Source organism: Rosa chinensis, chromosome 6 (assembly GCF_002994745.2).
Source record: "Rosa chinensis cultivar Old Blush chromosome 6, RchiOBHm-V2, whole genome shotgun sequence".
Lineage (NCBI taxonomy): Eukaryota > Viridiplantae > Streptophyta > Magnoliopsida > Rosales > Rosaceae > Rosa > Rosa chinensis.
Window position 1 is genome coordinate 5,990,247 of NC_037093.1, and position 19,059 is coordinate 6,009,305.

Consider the following 19,059-nt stretch of genomic DNA (forward strand, 5'->3'; position numbering starts at 1 on the left):
TTTGAATCCTAATTCTATTATTGCTCAAACCAAGAGAAAGAAAAATAAAGAACATGCTAGAGTTACCACACCTATTACACAAAAACAAGCGTCATATGAAGAGTAATTAGCAGATGAATAGGATTTCTTGTACCTCTTTGTGTAGATGTAGCTCTAAATTGTGCCTTAGGCCATGCTAGCAATACTGCACAAATAAAAAAAAGTTAAAGACACTTTGCAATGGCAGGTTATTGAGTATTTATGAAATTGACTGTGAATTGACTTTAATTTTAGGGCACTAGTGATAGGAAATAAATTTTTAAAAGTTAGCAATTCTAGATCCTTTTCTAATTCTGCTATTGGACCTTTTTTTTCATAGGAGAAAAGAAATATAGAAACAATAATTGATATTTCTTGTCTCTATTAATTTTCTTTGTATCTTTTGACGTTATTCTCAAATTTTTCTCATCTATTACCGCTAGTTTGCTAGAGTTATAACCTCAACGGTTACTACACATAAAAATTTTAATTTAACCCAACATGTAGCTTACGACATGAACTAAACATGAATTAACGACAATCATGCACACAACTTGTATTTGTTGGTTCTCTTTTGAGAAATATTCAGAGTATGTCAAATCTTTATTTTCTTTAAATTATTTTGAAATAAATTTTTCAAACAAATTTATCAGGACATTTCTATCTCTTACGATTTTGTTATTCCTAGTAACAATGCTTTTGGTTTTTTGCTTTGATAGCCAAAAACACCTTATTCTTTCTTGAAACCATGAATGCAAATTCTGATCATTAGCCAATGGCTGCAGTTGCAAGAATTTTCTTTTATTTACGGTTAAAAGTTAAAAAAAAAAAAAATTTTCAAATTAATAAATTTTGTTTTTGATGATCGACATTAAATAATTTATGTACTTTGTCAGTAATGAGCTGTAATCGCATATGATTGCCTCTGCAGAAATCTAATGTGAAGTACGTGTCACTGCCACTCTGTTCCGTCCACGTATCCAATTAATGACTCATTCCCATCAAGCTGTACATTGCCTTCCGTCTTAAGTAAACCGCTGCCGACGTCTGACACGTGTCCTCCCCGACGGCGACGGATCGCCGTTGCTCTCTTCGATCTCAACGTACTTCACCAAATTCAAAAACCCTTCAGGAAGGTCAGTTCTTCTCGTTTCTGTCTTTTACAGTCGAGTCATTTTTGCTTTTCACTATTTGTTTGCTGTGAAAAGTGAAAAGTTATCTTCTTTCCCTTCAATTTCTTCCCGATGGTTAAATGTTAGTGTTTCCTCTCTCCTGGGTTTTCTCAGTTGACCACAGTTTCTCTGGGTTTCCATTTCTGAATGTTTATCTGAATCAACTAAGAAAACCCAATTGCTTTCAGATTTGTTCTTCACGTCTGGACTAATCTCGGCTCTTAAAAACGGTCAAAGTCTGAATCTTTCAGCTTAGAAAGAGGTAGAGTTTTCTATTTAATGATGACTTCTCACTTTCTTTATACATATTTCAGTTGCAAGCTTCAGAAACTGTGATCCTGTGGGTATGTGCTTCATTGAAACAATATTCTCTCTTTTCATTTACTTTTAGGATAGTCTGATTACATAACATGTCAAGTTTAAAATGGCGTATGCTGCAATGCTATTGTAGATTACTATATGTTGCAATAATTATCAATTTCAGTTGGTTTATGGCTTGGAAATCATTCTCAATTAGTCAATAGAAAGCTTTAAGATGAACTTAAGGTACTAACATAGTTAAGTAGGGAAATTATAGTACATTAGGATTATGCGGCGGCCACGGTTTTAATGCTCATGGATTGTTACTTGAATCTGAATCCGTGCATAGGCTTCTCTTCTACTCTCAGCACCAAAGAAGTGGGGGACGAAATTGATTTAGTTATATTGTTTTTTTCCTCTTAAAGACAATTGAATATGTTTGTTGCTCATTCTCATTGTGTATCAGGGAGTAGTTCAATTTTCCAGATTGAAGTGGGATGGATATACACAAAGAAAGCAAGGAGCATGCTTCGTCTGAATCCCTTTTACAATGGGGCCAATGGCAACTGCTTGATTCTATCCTCCCAACCGGTGGTTTTGCACATTCCTTTGGTCTTGAGGCTGCAATCCAAGCTCGGATAGTCTCTGGTCCTGAAGATCTTCAGACTTTTGTAATTCATGTGTTAGAGAATACGGCAAGCTTACTCCTTCCTTTTGTGTATTCTACAACAATATCGCCTGATTTGGAGAGTTTGCGTAGACATGACAAGATATTGGACGCAATGCTAACTAATGAAGTGGGTAGAAAGGCATCAATTGCACAAGGGTCTGCGCTGATGCGAGTGGCTGCAGCTGTTTATTCGGAAATACCATCTCTTAAATCTATGAGGGAAACTTCTTTGAGTAATGGAGTTGTTTCTTTTCATCATGCTCCTATATTTGGGCTTATATGTGGATTGCTTGGGTTCGATAGCAGTACTTCTCAAAGAGCTTTCATGTTTATCACAATGAGAGATATTATTTCTGCTGCAACAAGGATGAATTTGGTTGGACCCCTAGGCGCGGCTGTTCTGCAACATCATATTGCTCCTATCTCTGAAGCTATACTGAATCAATGGAAGGACCGTCCAGTTGAGGAAGCATGCCAAACTGTTGCTTTGCTTGATATCGTGCAGGGTTGTCATAGCTACCTGTTTTCTAGACTATTCTGTTCTTGAAGGCCCAAAGAGACGCATCAACTGGTGGAGGGTTTTGATAATACCACCTCTCTCTTGTTGTGTATTTGTATCTTCCTAAGGTGAATGAATTTTCCTTTGGAAGTAATTGTATTAGTTATACAAACTGTATAACTAGAAACTTATTGTTATTATATATAGAACCATATTCAGCTTTTGTTTTTGTGCTGCTTTTTCTTTATGTTTTGTCAATTCTAAAAGTGTTTCTACTGTGATTCATTATTTTCCAGGATGACACAACGGCTTCTTTATAGATGGTATGGCTATCTGACTTCCGCCAATGAAATTTTAGCCGTTTAGGCTTCTCAAAAAACACACATGATACCCATGCAAAAGGTTTCAGACCTTTAGCCCTTTAGCACAGTGAGCTCTTTCAATGATATTAAATTTGAATGCTTGTACTGTTTGGAGAATGACATTATAATTATTTGTTTCAATCCTTTTTTATATGGCGATCAATTGGCATGATATTTGCTAGAATCTCTTAGCTGGTAGCAGGTCTTGTTAAAATCATGTTTAGCAGCAATAGGAATATTAGTTGTAGTTTTGCTATTTTTCAAGTTCTAAAGTACTTGGACCCAAATAGGCCGACTCTCCTTAAGAACTCAAGTCTTTTATCCAATTTGGTAGAATATAATTACCGAGTCATATGGCAAATTGTTTATTCTTCGACTATTCCAAGTTCTTCCAACCATTTATTCTTAGGTTTCCCTTTCTATGATTACAGAAATGGTATAGTTTTGAACATTTAACCAAAATCATAGATTCAGTGGTTACTGCAACACACCTCTTTGCATCTGGTTGTTGTACCAAGTTTATCATCATGAACCAGTTGGTATGAGATCCCAGTATCTTTGCCTTGATGCCTGTAAAATGGAGTTGGTACCTGTACAATTGCTATGGACATAGTTATCTCTTCATCTCTGACTTGTTTTTGGCTGCTTCTAATATGTCCCTTGTCAATTAGAGTTAAGGTTGGATTCTTTTCGTGTCAGATATGGTTGTGTACCTATGTCATAGACATTCAGCTACACACATTCTGTCACTGTCCTAATAGTGTTAACGTTGTGTGCGTAGGATACAGCTAAGCAACCTGAGTCAGAGTAAAAGCCCATGTCCAGAAACTTTACCTGACATATCTGAGCAAAAGCTGCATTACTCAAGGCTGTTTTGAGCAAATACCTTGTGAGAGAATTAAAGTGGGGTTGCAATATTCATCTGCCACTAAACCGCTAAATGGTTTCCTTTGAAAGTGGCTTTAAAACTAGAAGCGCATTGAAAAGGTTACATCTTAGGTATGGTATTCAATATTTCATGATTTCAATCAACCACTTGGAAGGTGCCTATATAGATAGAACCAACCCTGCATAATTGCATCCCTTTTCCATTGACTCTAAACAGTTCTGAACTTGTTTCAAACTATCATCTGTTTTGCAGTTTGCTGGTTGGCTGAGCAATATCTTATGAATGTAAACTCCAGTTGGCATACTTAATTAAGTGATTAAGTTTAAGTCAACAGATCTCAAAACAATAATACTTAATATTTTACTTGGAAGGTGCCTAAAAAGCAATATCTTTATTCATTTGACTAACGCATGAACTCTTCTAATGGATTAAAACTGTATTATAGATTATATTTTATTATTGTTCATGTTGGCAAAGTCTCTCTCTCCCCCTCCATCTCTATCTCTATCTCTATGATGAAAATTGGCATCCCAGAGCCCAAAAATTGTGCTTAAAAGTTTCGAAAACTTTCGAAGTAATAGATGTATTATGTTGAAGACATATTAATTGCAGTAGTAACTGTACATGTCCTTTCCTCATCCTCAAATTGGCCTTTAGCAGTGTTGTATACATGTCGTCAACACCCTCTTCTTCTTCTACTCCTCCTCGTCGATGGAAGTATGATGTTTTTCTTAGTTTCAGAGGAGAAGACACCCGCTTGAATTTTGTGGACCATCTGTATGCTGCATTAGGTCAGAAAGGAATTGTCACCTTTAGAGATGACAAAAGTCTTGAGAGAGGAAAATCCATTTCGTCAGAACTTCTTAAAGCAATTGAGGAGTCAAAATTTGCTCTTGTCATTCTTTCACCAAACTATGCTTCTTCTTCATGGTGCTTAGACGAGCTTTTGAAGATTATTCAATGCAGAGAAGAAATGGGGCAACAAGTCATGCCAGTGTTCTACCAAGTAGATCCATCTCATGTGCGTAAGAACAAGGGATATTTTTTGCAGGCCTTTACAGAACACGAAGAAGTTCATTGGGAGAACAGGGATAAAGTAAGGAAGTGGAGGGCTGCTTTGACAGGCGTGGCCAATCTTTCTGGGTGGGATTTGAGGAACATGTAAGTTATCTCCTTCATATCTTAATAAATTTGCTGCTTTAAGATTAAAAAATGTCGTCAGAACTTGGGATAACCATCCTTGGCTAAGGTTGTTGAATCAGGACCAACCAAGCCTGCACATGCCTCCTTGTACTACATCTTGGTTCTACTGTAATCAGATCAATCTGATAAGAAAACTGAGAAACAGATTAGCATTTTTCATTTATACTTCATATTTTGTTGCTTGAATGTTACATGCTAGCTCATTATATTATTTCTTATCCTTCTCAGGCATGAGGCAAAAGCTATCAAGAGTATTGTTAAAGATATACTAAATAAATCACAGTATTCATCTACAAGCGTTTACAAGGGCATGGTAGGAATGGATGTCCGTGTTGATGATTTACTGAGAAATCATATTCGTCCACATTTTGATGACGTGAGCATGATAGGGATCCATGGAATGCGGGGAATAGGTAAGACGGCAATTGCCCGAGCTCTTTATGATCAACTTCGTCAAGATTCTGACAGTAGCTGCGAGCCTTCCAATGTTAGAGAAGTGTTTAGCAAAGGTGGTATATATCCTTCACAGTATGAAATTAGTGACTGTTTTGACCATTGCTGCTTTCTTTCCAACGTTAGAGAAATGTCAAAAAAAGATGGTCTAGTTTCTCTTCAAGAAAAACTTCTTTCCAGAGTCTTGAGGGCAACAATTAGGAACATAGAGGATGAATATGCTGGAGCGAATATGATACAAAGACGATTAGGTAAATTAAGGGTGCTGGTTGTTATTGATGATGTGGATCAAGTGGCACAATTAGAATGTTTGGCTGGAAATCATGACTGGTTCGGTCCGGGAAGTAGAATTATCATAACCAGTGCTGATGTTCATTTGTTGAATTGTGTAGATACTCTATACGAGGCTGCTGTGTTAACCCATGATGAAGCTCTTCAACTTTTGAGTTTAAAGGCTTTTAAGAAAAACCCCCCGCCTGAAGATTACTTGGAGCTATGCAACAATATTTTAGGGTATGCTCATGGGCTCCCATTAGTTCTTGTGGTTATAGGTCCATTTCTATGTGGTAGATCGATCAATGAATGGAAGAGTGCAATCGATAGGCTCAGGAATAAACCAGAAATTAGCATCGTTGATGTGCTTCAGATAAGTTTTGATGGGCTAAGGGAAACAGAAAAAGAAATTTTCCTACATGTCGCTTGCTTTTATGTGGGGAAGGATAGGGATCGTGTATCAGAAATACTAGATTATTGTCAGCTTTACCCTCACATTGGTTTAAGTGTTCTTGCTGATAAATCTCTCATTACTATTTCCAACAACAAACTATCCATGCATGCTTTGCTACAAGAAATGGGCTGGGAGATAGTTCGTAGGGAGTCGCCTAAACCAGGCAGGCGTACTAGATTATGGTCTCATGAAGACATCCACAATGTGCTGAAAAAAATAAGGTAAGAGTTCAATTTTGTGGAAAAGATAGGCATATGCACATTCTAGTCATTCAAGTAATCTTCATAGGTCCACTGTTACTTTCTTTTCATCGTGCACATCACATATTATTCTTGTGTTTCTTAATTAGGGAACAGAAGCAGTTCAAGGCATGGTAATGGACTTGCCTAAATTAGAAGTGGCTAATTGGAACCCCGAAGCATTCTCAAAGTTGTCTGAGCTTAACTTTCTCCAAATCCGTAATGTCGACCTTCCCAATGGCCTCACTTGCCTCTCTAATTCCTTGAGACTCCTCGAATGGAGTGAGTATCCCTTAAGATCTCTGCCACAAAATTTCGAAGCAGATGAACTTATTGAACTTAATTTGTGCCACAGCAAAATTGAACATCTTTGGGAGGGAACAAAGGTATGACTATTAGTTATAGTTCTACTTTTTATTGTTTCTTTGTACAAGGATGATTGTCTTTTTTGTGTGGCGGCTCACAGTTTGATTTGATTATATATATTGAACAGTGTTTTGACAAGTTGAAGTTCATCAAACTCTGCCATTCTCAGAACATTGTCCAGACCCCAGACCTCACAGGCGCTTGCAGTCTTGAGTGTCTAGATCTTGAAGGGTGTAAAAACTAGGTAAAAATCCATCAATCCGTTGGAGTTCTCAAAAAGCTTATTGTCTTGAATCTTAAAGACTGTGAGAGTCTGCAGAGTCTACCAGACAGAATTGAAATGGAGTCTCTTAAAACTCTTATTCTTTCTGGGTGTTCCAATATCAAGAAGATTCCTGAGTTTAGCAGAAATATGGAGTGTTTGTCAGAGCTGTGTCTTGATAGGACTGCCATTGAAAAACTGCCCGACTCAATCCAGTACCTATGTGGCCTGTCTTTCTTGGATCTAAGCAACTGCAAGAATCTTTTTTGTCTCCCAAGCACCATTAATAGATTGACAAGTCTTAAAAATATAGCAAACTACAAAGACCCCCCTAGTAGAAGTCCAAAACACAAATAACTCCTCCACTTTTGATTTTATACATCTAAGGACAAAAGTTTACACTTAAGGACATTTTGTCTTTAGTAAGTCTTTTACTTTCCTTAATAGTTATCTCTTCCTTGGGTAAAAATAAAATTGACGGAGCGTAGTGGGCCCATGCTTTTGAATTTGTTTGTTTAACCATATTGCAGGTATAAATCCATCCTCTATACTCGAAGGTAAACGGTTATTTTCACCATTCATAATTTCGATTATTGATAGACTTGAGTTGATTGCTATTTGCAAAATTACTACTAAGGAACTGCAAAAGGAGAGAGAGAAATTGAGAAAATTAAAAACCTATAGAGATAATCTTAGTAGAGATTCTCCCAATTACTGGGATATTATCTATAGACTACAGACTAGAATATATAGAATAGAAGAGGAGATAGATAATCTCTTAGAAGTTCTGGAAGAGGAACAAAAACCTCTTGATTATTTGAGCATTGGTTAGATCCGCACATCACTGGTATCAGAGCTTGTAAAATAGCTCAAGGAGAACCCCTCCTTAATGGGGACAATGTCAGAATTGTTATTAGAAAAAATAAATTCTCTATTGAAATCTTCTGATGAGAAATATCAGAAGTTGTTACTAGAAATATCTAGATGTCAAACTCATCTAGAAAAATTACCTGCTATAATCCACCAATTAGAAAGATTGGAAAACAAACTGGATTATATCAAAGAACTTCCAAAAGTGGAAGAAGAAAAGCTGACAGTTGTCAGTAGAAAAGTCAATGAACAGCAAAAAACGCTGGATATCATGAAAAATATACTGAAGGACAAGAAAGTGCCTATAGTAAAAAAGAAAACTAATGGATTCAAACCGTTAGAAAAACCAGACACAAATCGTATTCCAAATATGATTTTTCTGGAACCATCTACTAGTCAGACTAGTATCCGGTATGAAAATCCGGAAAATAGAGAAATGAAGATGTTAAGCATCTTTGGGAAAAAGAAGGGAGTACAGCTCCTAAATGCTGAAGAATTCGAGTTCAACGAAATCGAACAAGAGGTAAAAAATTCCTCAATCCCAAAGTTAGATTTTAAACAAATCTACAAAAGGGGAAAGTTTGATTTAATGGATAGCCATTATTTTAAACTTCTGGAAATTACAACTCCAGCTACAGCAGGAGGAGAGACTGATCTTCTATTAATCACTCCTTCAGAAGTTGCTAGAGCTCAAGCAAAAAAAATATCAATTTATGCATATTGGAGCAGTCCAAGTAGGCATAAATCTGCTTGCACGTGAAGGCATAAACTGTTCGGTCCTATGTGTCCTACAGGACAACAGGTTAATAGACTTCCAAGCTAGTCTGTTGGGAACACTCGAAGCATCCTTATGCGACCAAGTAGCATATTTCAACTGCTTCCCCAACTTCACCACCAGCTTGAAAGATGCAGCTCATTGTCTCAGACTGAGAGTCAAGACAGATGGTATATCCATGAAAGAAGATATGCAAGAACTTGCTATAGTATATAGAATATACTATAAATTGATGAGTACTACAGTAGCCCCTAAGACAAGGATAACAAATATCTCAGGTCTTACTACTGGATTCCTCACCAATCAGAAGAACCATTCACAACAAATCCACAAAGTTACTTGGAATGAAGTAACTTTTCCTCTTGAATGGAAATTATCCGGTCCAAAGAAGCAGCCGGAAAGAGCAAAAGCAAAGATCTACGAGAGTAGAAAGACTGGAGAAATTAGTCTTAATTTTGACAATCACAGAAGAAGTGATGTCAGTCCTGAGAATCTCAGGATAAACAAGAACAATCTTCTAAGAAGAAGCTACAGCACTAGAGAAGCTAGTGTCAGTGGTATAAAACCCACTATTGAAGAGCCAATTTCTGAAGAAGAATTGGAAGCTGATCTGAACAGACCAGTCCATATGTTCAGAACTAAGAAGCTCTATGATCTTTATGAAGAAGCTGGGAATTGCGAAAATCCTGAACGATTAGAAAAACTAATCGAAGAAATGAAAGAATACAAATTCAGAAAGACAAGAAAAGTCTTTCCTTATCAAGATATTGAAATGGAAGAAGGAGAAAGCTCCAGAACTTTCATTAGCAGAGAAAAAAAGAAATAAAACTCCCATTTCAGAAAGCCCCCACGGGTAAAAAAGGAGAAAGAAATTCTCAAAGATTTGTCCCAGAGGACAATCTGCCTAGAGTTCCGATCACGAACTATGGCATATGGTTAAATCTAGACAAGAGTCTAGACAAAAGAAAAACCATTGACCAATGGGTAGATAGCCTGATGATGGCTTCTGCACTCACCCTTGGCAAATTTGAAGCACCAGATCTGCAGGTATACTATGAAACTACTCTCACTGGAGTAGCAAAAAAGTACTACCTATCTTTCAAAGAAACTGCCAGAGGAAAAGACTGGCTGGAAGAAATCAAAAATTCAAAATCTCCGTATGATTTTGCAGTACCACTGTATGATCAGTTCTGTGGAGATCTTTCAAATCTGAGTGAAAAGGCCAAAGAAACGGCAAAATCGAATATCTATGCTCTTAAAATCTGTGACATGAGATATTTCGAAGAATACTTGAATGAGTTTCAAGAGTACTACTGTACAATTGGTGAACTAGAAAATACTGATCTAGTTAATCTGTTGCACAGAAAACTCCCTGAACCATGGAGAACAGCTGTGAGAGAAAGCATAGCTGAAAAACCAATTGAAAGATTTTCAGTTGGAGGGATTGCCGACAGAATCCGGCAATTACTGAAAGAGCAATGCAAAGCCAATCTTAGAGCTAAGATGGCCAAGAAACAACTCAAAGGAGTTGAAAATTTCTGTTATGGAATATTAGATATGCCCACAAACTGGGGATGCCATGACTCCAAATTCCACAGAAAGAAGAAAAAAGAAAAATATTACTCTAAAAAATTTAAAAAGAGTAATCAGAAGAAGAATTGGAAATTCAAGAGAAGTTCCAATTACAAAAAGCAACAGGATGAAGATCCTAAAAAGAAATTCTTCAAAAAGAAGAATACTCATCAGCATAAACAGCCTAGCAAGAAAGCTTGCAGATGTTGGTTGTGTAAAGCTGAAGGACACTATGCAAATGAATGTCCGGAAAAGGGTAAAAGATCTACTAAGGCTCTCTTTGAAGAATATGAGCAAATAGTAGAGGTAGCAAACATGAAAGGCTACGAAATAGCCTATTCTGATGATGAAGATGACGACAGGTCAGTCTACTCTGCCTGGTCTGGAGAAGAAGAAAGTTCATCAGAAGAGTCTGAGATTGATTCTGAAGTAGAGTACTTCGAATCTAGACAACTGAATGTTTTGAGAATAAAAAACTGGGAAGAGAGCAAGACAGAATCCTTCATGTCTTCTTATCAGGTGAACCCTGGTACATTCGTTTGTGACTACTGCTTTTGTCACGAAAAGAATGGTCTCCCAATGTTTTGTGAAGAGTCTAAGAAGACTTATCACAAAGAATGCTTCATAGCTGAAGCGAGAAGAAAAACCAAGAATGGTCTTGTCAGCCAATTGGTTAAGCAAGAATATGAAGAGTATTTTGCCGAGCAAAAGGCAAAAGAAATTGAAACTCTTTTCCAGGAAACCATGGAACCGTCTTCCTCGAAAAAGGAAGAAATCGCCGATAAAGAAAAAGTCGATGAAGATATTGAACTGGTTGAAATACCAGAAAATGTAGAACTGGTAAAACCACCAGAAACGGTACATCTCTTAGAAAGACAAGAGGCTACTGACACATGGGATCTACTTGGCCAACCTTCTGGCAAGTATGATTATAAAGTCAGATATGATCCTCCGTCCTGGTTCAGTGATCCAGACATCAAAGAGATAATTCCTACAAACTGGGATGATAGTGAAGATAAATCACCCATGCAGGAAAATGTTTCAGAAGAATGTAAACCATTCATTCCAAAAGAGCAAGCTCAAGAAAATGAGCCTCACCAATCGAAAGTCGTCTCTACAAGTAGATACAGCAACTACATAGAGATCGGACTCAAATTCCCTGATCACAGGAAATATCATCTACATGCCTTTGTAGATAATGGATCAGGTTTTACTGTTGCAAAGAGATTTGCAATTCCAGATGAACTCTGGAAAGAAGATAAGAAAAAGTCTGCTACTGGTGTTACATTTGATGGAAGCCATCTCACCATGAAGAAAGTAGCAAAAAATGTTCATATCACCATTGGTGGAGGAACATTTATCATCCAGAATGTTTGGCAGTCAGAAGGCCAAGGATCTGATTTCCTGTTAGGAAATGATTTTATTCTCCAACAAAGATTTATTCAGGATGAAGAAGCGATAGGCTTCAGAAAAGGAGGACGGGTGTTCTGGGCAGACCGACTCACACATGCATTCAGTGTGGTAGGTCTCGGTTTTACTACTCACTATCAGCGATCGCAACAGAATAGTGGTGATCTTCCCCCCTACAAACCCAAATTCGAGCCCATACTCCAAATCAAACAACAAGAAGAATTGCTTGTTGAAGAATCTTCAGAAGAAGAAGAAGAAGAAGCCAGTGAAGATGAAGAAGCTAGTTTCATCCATGAACACAACCTCAAGCACTTTCAGAATAAGCTTGAGTCTCAGCAAATTCCCACTCTTGAAAAAATCAAGAAACTACTCGAGCAGAATGTGGATACAAATCCTCAAAAGTTTTGGGAAAAAGACCCAGTGGTCTGTGAATTGAAATTGCATGACATGAATGCTATCTGCCATGTCAAAGCCATTCCTCATTACAAAGAGGAAGATCAAAAGGAATTCAGAAAAGATATTGAAGATCTCCTGAACAAGAGATTGATTCAACCTTCCACTAGCCCTCATCATGCTCCAGCATTCTACGTGAGAAATCATGCAGAAACTCTAAGAGGAAAAGCTAGAATGGTGATTGACTACAGAGATGTCAACAAGAAGACTGTCAAAGATGGTTATCAAATTGCTCAAGTAAGAGTACTGATCAACCAGCTCAGAGGAGCCAAAGTCTTTTCGAAATTCGATGCAAAGTCGGGTTTCTGGCAAGTCAAGATGCATCCTGAGAGCATACCTCTCACTGCATTTGGAACACCACAAGGCCATTATGAATGGTTAGTAATGCCTTTTGGTCTAAAGCAAGCTCCCTCAATCTTCCAAAGAAAGATGGACAACATCTTCAAGCATGTGGCAGAGTTTTGCGTCGTCTACATAGATGACATCCTAGTCTTCTCCAAAAACAAAGAAGAACACATGAAACACCTCCATGAGGTAGTAAAGCTGATAGTTCAGCATGGAATCATCCTAGGTGAAAAGAAAATCTTCTTTATCCTTGATGAAGTTGATTTCCTAGGGATAAACATCAAAAATGGAGTAATAAAACTCCAACCTCATATTCTTGAAAAGATCTGGAAGTTCCCAGACAAAATTCCTGATGCTAAGAGTCTAGAGAGATTCCTTGGTGTCATAAATTATGGGAGAGATTTCATCCCTAAAATCTCAGGGTTAACAGCGATGTTATCTCCTAAGACAAGTTCCAAAAGAAAATGGAACTTCACAGAAGATGATGAAAAGATTGTGAAGCAGATAAAAAATCTCTGCAAAAACCTCCCTCCTCTCCAACAACCAGAAGAGAATGATGAAATTATCCTCCAGACAGATGCGAGCGATAATTACTGGTCCGGTGTTGTTTTGGCAAGAGCGCCTGGAACTAACATTGAAAAGATCTGCAAATTTTGTAGTGGCAAGTTCAGCCCTGCAGAACTGAATTATCCCACAGGGGAAAAAGAAATTTTGGCTGTCAAGAAAACGATTTTAAATTCACCAGCTTTTCTTGGAAAAACCTTTACTGTCCGCACCGATTGTGCCAGAGTAAAGAATTTCAAAAATTTTAAACTTGATAAAGCTGCTGATAGAGGAAGATTAGCAAACTGGCAATTATTTCTTAACCAATATGATTATAATGTTGAATTAATTGCAGGAAACAAGAATTATCTTCCAGACGCATTGACCAGAGAAATGGCAATGTTTAGCCAAAGAGAAGACGACGAAGGTCGTAATCCCAGAAGCAGAAGGACTGGGAAAGAACATGAGCATCAAGAAGATCCTATGGAAACCAAAGAAAAAGTTCTTAAAAGGTTTCTGCTAAGTCCTAAAGGACTAGCCTCAACTGATCAATCCCAGGGTAAAGGATTGGCTAGCCCGTCTCAAACGGCAGACGGTAAAGGCTCATCAAGACCGTTGACGGCTGCTGCTTTGCCAAAAAGCAGACCAACTCCAACTGGAGTCATAAATGTTTTTAATTATGAATTAAGAACTTTTGACACTCCTGTGTTCAGAACTGGCAGGAGACTAGCTTATCACCAGAAGGCAATCTTAGATAATCTCTTATTTGCTTTCCAAGAAAGAAGCAGTGGTCTAATGTTCCCGGCACTCTTTGCACTAGCTGAAGAACTATATGAGAACGCCAGACCACAATTTGAAGAAAGTCATATACAGCAGAGTGCTGTAAGAAAAGAAAAAATTCTCTTCCTTGAAAGTCCAGAAAGTGCTAGAGTTCCTGTCATGGCACTTAATGAATCAGACTGGCATGAATTCCACAGTCTGATAGGAAGACATAATCCAGAAGACCTAGTTCCTCCAACTCTCTTTATTGTTTCAGGTCCTTATGTTGGAAGATACCTGGTTAATGTTCAGAGTGAACATCCTCAAGAACACAAGCTCTGGCTTGTTGAAAATGGTTTTGTCCATAATCTGTGGACTAAAACAAATGATGATCTAAAAGGTTTGCCGCCTATCATTGTTAATACAGTCAAAAATGTAAGAAAAAATGACTGTATGCTTAGACTGAAGTTCAGATCCACTCCTCCAGAATGGATCCAGAAGGCAAACGGTGAAGTTGAATATATTCCTCCTTATCATTATGTAAGAATTATTCAAAGGAAATATCTTCAACCAGCCTGTGTAGGGTACAATGGCCAACCAAACTCAAGCATCCCTTGGATGAAAGCCATGACTCTAGAATATATCAAAAAGATCATCTCTGAGGATACCTACAATACCTTCCTGGCAGCAGGAGAGAAAACTATCATCACTGCTTACGATCATCCTGACGTAGTCAGCAGTGACTTGTTTCTATCTCTTACCAGAAAAGAGATAGATTCGACACTGGCATGCTTACGATGGGTGGAAAAACTTGAAACTGACAACCACTACAAGATGTATGTTGATACAGATGTCGAAGACAATGCAACAACAGTAAGGATGGCCCAGGCAGATAACGACTCGTTTGTCCTTGGTCACAATTCAGAAACCGACGAGAACATGTGAAGCAGCAGGTGTAGAAAACACCGAAAGTCCTTTTGGATTTTTCCTAAAAGTGACTTTTGCTTTTCAAAAAGCAGGTGAAAAACATTTCACCTAAAGGAATCTGCTTTTTCCCCGGTCGACCTCCACCAGCAGGAGCACTAAGGAAAGCAGGAAATCACGGAGTCGTTCTGTACATTTTGTTGTTTTGAATTGTAATTTGAGTTCCGCTCCCTATATAAGGAGCTTTAGCTTCCCTTAGAAGGCATTCGAAGAAAAAGGCATTAGTTCTATATTCGAAAATCTCTAAGATCAGCATATCTCAGTAGCAGTAGCAGTCCGTCTGTGGACACAGTGTGCTTTCTATTACAAGTAAGTGTTTGTAAATCAGTTATGAGTAGCTAAAACAGCTTCTAGCTGTTTGCCCAAGAGTGAGGCTCTGGGTTCTGTATCTGTATTTATGTTTGAATAAATAAATTCAGTTTGTGCCCAGTACTCTGTCACAAAAATATTTTACTGTTTTTGCATCTATGTTTTGGTAGCAGTAGCAGTCAGTAAGCAGTAGCAGTCTTTCTATAAAAAATGACCCCTATCATACTAAGGCAGCAGTGATTCCGCCCTGGTAGTAGCCGCTTAGACAGGAAGTCGTTAGGTGAAATTGTGGCATGTTGAAGGCTAGTCCTTAGGCTGATACTGTGTTAGTTTGGAAAAGAAATAGGCTGATACTGTGTACTGTAGCTGATACTATAAAAAGGAGAATAGTGTCTGTCCTTAATTGTATAGTGGAAAAGGTTGTGGACTTAGTTGTCAAAAAATATGTTGTCTGGTAGTGCTTTGTAGTTAACCCTTAAAAATATTAATCTTTCAGGATGCCAGAAGCTCGGGGGACCGGATAAAAGTGTGCGGGAGTTGGATTTTTTGCCGGCAAATGTTGCAAGTATAACTCCTGTAACAGAATTACCATCATCGGTCTTCAGCATTTCAGATCATGTTAAAGATTCAAGTTCTCATGGATATGAAGTCATTCAAGAATCATTGTTCGAGTTTTTGCCTTCTGGATTGATGCAAATGGCGTATGAAGAGCCAACGAGTTTCCGGTTGTCTTTATCTGGTCTGGGTAATTTAACAGATCTGAACATAAGTGACTGCAATCTTGATGACAGAGCATTTGTCAACAACTTTGGCTGGTTGCCCTGTTTAGTGGCATTAAATCTGAGTGGAAATGATTTTATTAAGCTTCCTCCAACCATCAGATGGCTTAATAAGCTTGAGAACGTTAACTTGGAGAACTGCAAAAGACTTGAAGACTTGTCAAATCTTCCATCAAATAGTAAGTTGGATGTAAGAGCTGATGGTTGCTCTTCATTGAGAATTTTGTTTGACATATCCAATTACAACAGACTGGAGGAATCATATTTCAGTTTCATCAACTGCTTTAAGCTAAATGAAGACCGAGGCCGCAGTAATATAGCATTTGAAATGCTGAAGATAGTCCTTCATCAGGTGCTTCCTCATTTATTCAAGTCATCGATCAAGTGTTTGTGTTTTTCCTTTTTTGGTACATTATCATTCTAATTTTTATATATGTCTCAGGCTATCTCCACCACAAAGGAAACATTTCAAATTGTATTTCCTGGAAGTGAAATTCCTCGGTGGTTCAAACATCAAAGCCGTAAGGATTCATTGGGTGTATGCATACTACCTCCACGTCCATATTCCAGTAGGTTTATGGGATTTGCCTTGTGTGCTGTTTTTGTACTCAATGATGAGCGCCATCAGGTTGATGAACTTGAGATCCATCACTTCAAGACTTTTAAAGCTACGCATAATCTAGTCTGTTACCTGAAACTCAATGGAAAAGAATTAGAAGTATGTGGCAGGCAGCCGGCCTTTCGGTTTAGTGAAGAATTTTGCCAGGTTGAGTCTGATCACCGTTGGGTATTCTATGTATCCTCGGATAAATACTTTGGTATTGAAGAGCATGACAGATGCTCTCAGATTGAACTGTTATTTGAAGCCAGAGGGCCAGGTTTGAAGGTGAAGGTGTGCGGGCTCCGTTTGATATTTGAACAAGATGTGCACGAGTTGATGAAGGGATGTAGACACACACAAGCTTACGGACGGCACGGATACGTACGGAGATATGAATGTGATTGTTGGGTGGATGGCTATTTATATTCTATATAGCTTAGAATTGTACTCTCCACTGAATCACTGATAGTATAATTATGGTGCTTGAAATGATAGGGAAATGAATTGTATTCAGAAAATTCAGAATGATTTCCTGTCCATCTTTTTGTTTATTACTTGATTTTTGAGATTTGAATAAAAGTTGCTGTGTGTCCGGAACAGGACTTTTTGTTCACCGACCTCTACCCAGAAACGACCATGTCATGATGCTGTGAGTTGGTAACAAGACGCTGTCGTTTGCTTTTCTTTACATTTCATATGATAGAAGTGTTTCAGTCTCAACTGTGCTAGTTGCAAGGCAATGCTGAGAACATGTTGTATTTGGTTTGAAAGACCAGAATAGCTATAGCCTTCCGTTCAGATATCTCAGACTACAGAAACTCCAAGGACTAATTATCACTTCCACTACAATATTTTTACGGAAAATAACTTCAATGAGGCCTAAGATTTGCGGCCTCAATTTTAAGTATCATGTCATGTCACCTACACATATCACATATTTGTCAAATCATGCCATGTAATTCTTGAGAAAAAGACCATCTTATTCTTCCAAAATCTAATGACTCTTATTTTGATTTTTTTTCTTTCTAAAATATATATATATATATATTAGCTTTTTTTTTTCATTTTTTCTTTTCATTACACTCATGCTTAGATTTAAACAACAATTTTTTTTTTACTTCAATAAAGAATAGAAAAAAACATGTAATTCAGTCAATATATTTGCACAATTGCACATACATTTGATCAATAGATTGCATAACACATGTATATGAATTCAAGCTTTGTTAGGTTCCTGTAAATTTTGAAAATGTAATGTGAAAAATATATATTTATATGATTATATATATTCTTTTGTTCATTATTTTCTCTTTATGCAGCTAGCTAGGATTTAAATGTTATATTTGAGTTTATTATTTTTTGTTTGTTTTTTCCCTTAATTTTAAATTATAGATAATAATTAATGGCTGCTACTAACATAGAATTTTTTCTTAACTCTTAATTTAGACATATTTCAAATTCAATTTATTAATGCTGTTTTTTTGGATGAAACTAATCAATATCTGGAAAGAAAAGCTAATGCCTATTTCTTGACACCTAATTCAATATATTAATGCTATTTGGAAAGAAAAATTATAGGAAAGAATTTAATTAGACGAAGAAAAATATTGGTCAAAGAATTTGTAGACATATCTCTTAAATTAATAGATAATTAATAGCAGATTTTTTTCGTTACCTAATTAAATTCATTAATGTAATTGATTCACCTCCTAATATCTAAAAGGAAATATAAAAGAGTAAAGCTGATGTTGTAATAGTATGATGTGGCAAAATATATTATGTGAAATTGAAAATAAAATTTTTACACTTTCACTGCTATGTTTTTACAGTAACTACATATTTTGTTATGAAGAGACAATTATTTGCGCTCGTCTTTTGGAGAAATTCCTTGTTTGGCCTGCGGGCTGATTATTGGTTTCTTTTTTTCTTGCCTATTACTGACAAACAATAAGAGTGCTTCTCTAAGGTGAGAAGAAACACACTACTCTTTTATCTCCATACTGTCTGCAAACCCAACGTATTCCTTTGCTATGTTCAAGCTGGGATTGAATCACCTCCCCTTATGGTATTTCCAAAAGGACCAAAAGCATAATTATTTCATGATCTTATCCATCAAAATTCAGCTTAATTACTCCATGTAATCAAGAATGAATTTTGGCAAGTGTTTTCACAAATCTGCAAATTAATCAATGAGAAGAGCAAAAAAAATCCTTTAAATTAAATTTAGTTTGCAAAAGGAAACTTAATTGTGGAGAATCTTGAGAACCACGCAATTAATTCCATGACTCAAATTAAGAAGGAAAAACTTATGGAGGGAAAAGTTCCAAAATAGATCTAATATAAATTTCTTCTCTCCTAATCCTCTTAGCATTAACCTAGAAGCTAGAACCCTATCATCTCTAGACCTCAATCTCGATCTGTATTATCTGAACAGCATCCGACCTTAGCTTTGCTCACAAGAAAAGAGCACAAGGCAAGTATTTGAACGGATTGATTTCC

General features: G+C 37.1%; 1 protein-coding gene across 7 annotated transcripts; it reads left to right on the forward strand.

Annotated features, from left to right (window-relative positions):
• Window positions 1-947: 947 nt before the first annotated feature.
• Window positions 948-17,378, forward strand: LOC112170680 (urease accessory protein F-like). Of its 7 annotated transcripts, XM_040507992.1 has the most exons (7): window positions 2,748-2,787; window positions 2,956-3,088; window positions 3,803-4,020; window positions 4,163-5,071; window positions 5,342-5,526; window positions 15,677-16,311; window positions 16,402-17,378. In XM_040507992.1, the coding sequence occupies exons 4-7, from the start codon at window positions 4,581-4,583 to the stop codon at window positions 16,993-16,995; spliced, it is 1,905 nt and encodes a 634-aa protein (XP_040363926.1). In that variant the 5' UTR covers window positions 2,748-2,787; window positions 2,956-3,088; window positions 3,803-4,020; window positions 4,163-4,580; the 3' UTR covers window positions 16,996-17,378. The 7 variants fall into 7 exon arrangements, 4 of the variants coding, with proteins under 4 accessions (XP_024166020.1, XP_040363926.1, XP_040363927.1 ...); XM_040507993.1 differs by lacking the exon at window positions 2,748-2,787 and having other exon boundaries at window positions 2,963-2,982; window positions 3,803-5,071; XR_002925349.2 differs by lacking the exons at window positions 3,803-4,020; window positions 4,163-5,071; window positions 5,342-5,526; window positions 15,677-16,311; window positions 16,402-17,378 and adding exons at window positions 949-1,154; window positions 1,379-1,452 and having other exon boundaries at window positions 1,957-2,787; window positions 2,956-3,081.
• The last annotated feature ends 1,681 nt before the right edge of the window (window positions 17,379-19,059 follow it).

What these genes read in the sequence shown, in the direction of transcription:
- LOC112170680 (XM_040507992.1), top strand. Translation starts at nt 4,581, where the DNA reads ATGTCGTCAACACCCTCTTCTTCTTCTACTCCTCCTCGTCGATGGAAG. An exon ending in CCATGGAATGCGGGGAATAG is followed by an intron (nt 5,527 to 15,676) that starts GTAAGACGGCAA and finishes TTAATCTTTCAG; the next exon opens with GATGCCAGAAGCTCGGGGGA. An exon ending in TGAAGATAGTCCTTCATCAG is followed by an intron (nt 16,312 to 16,401) that starts GTGCTTCCTCAT and finishes TATATGTCTCAG; the next exon opens with GCTATCTCCACCACAAAGGA.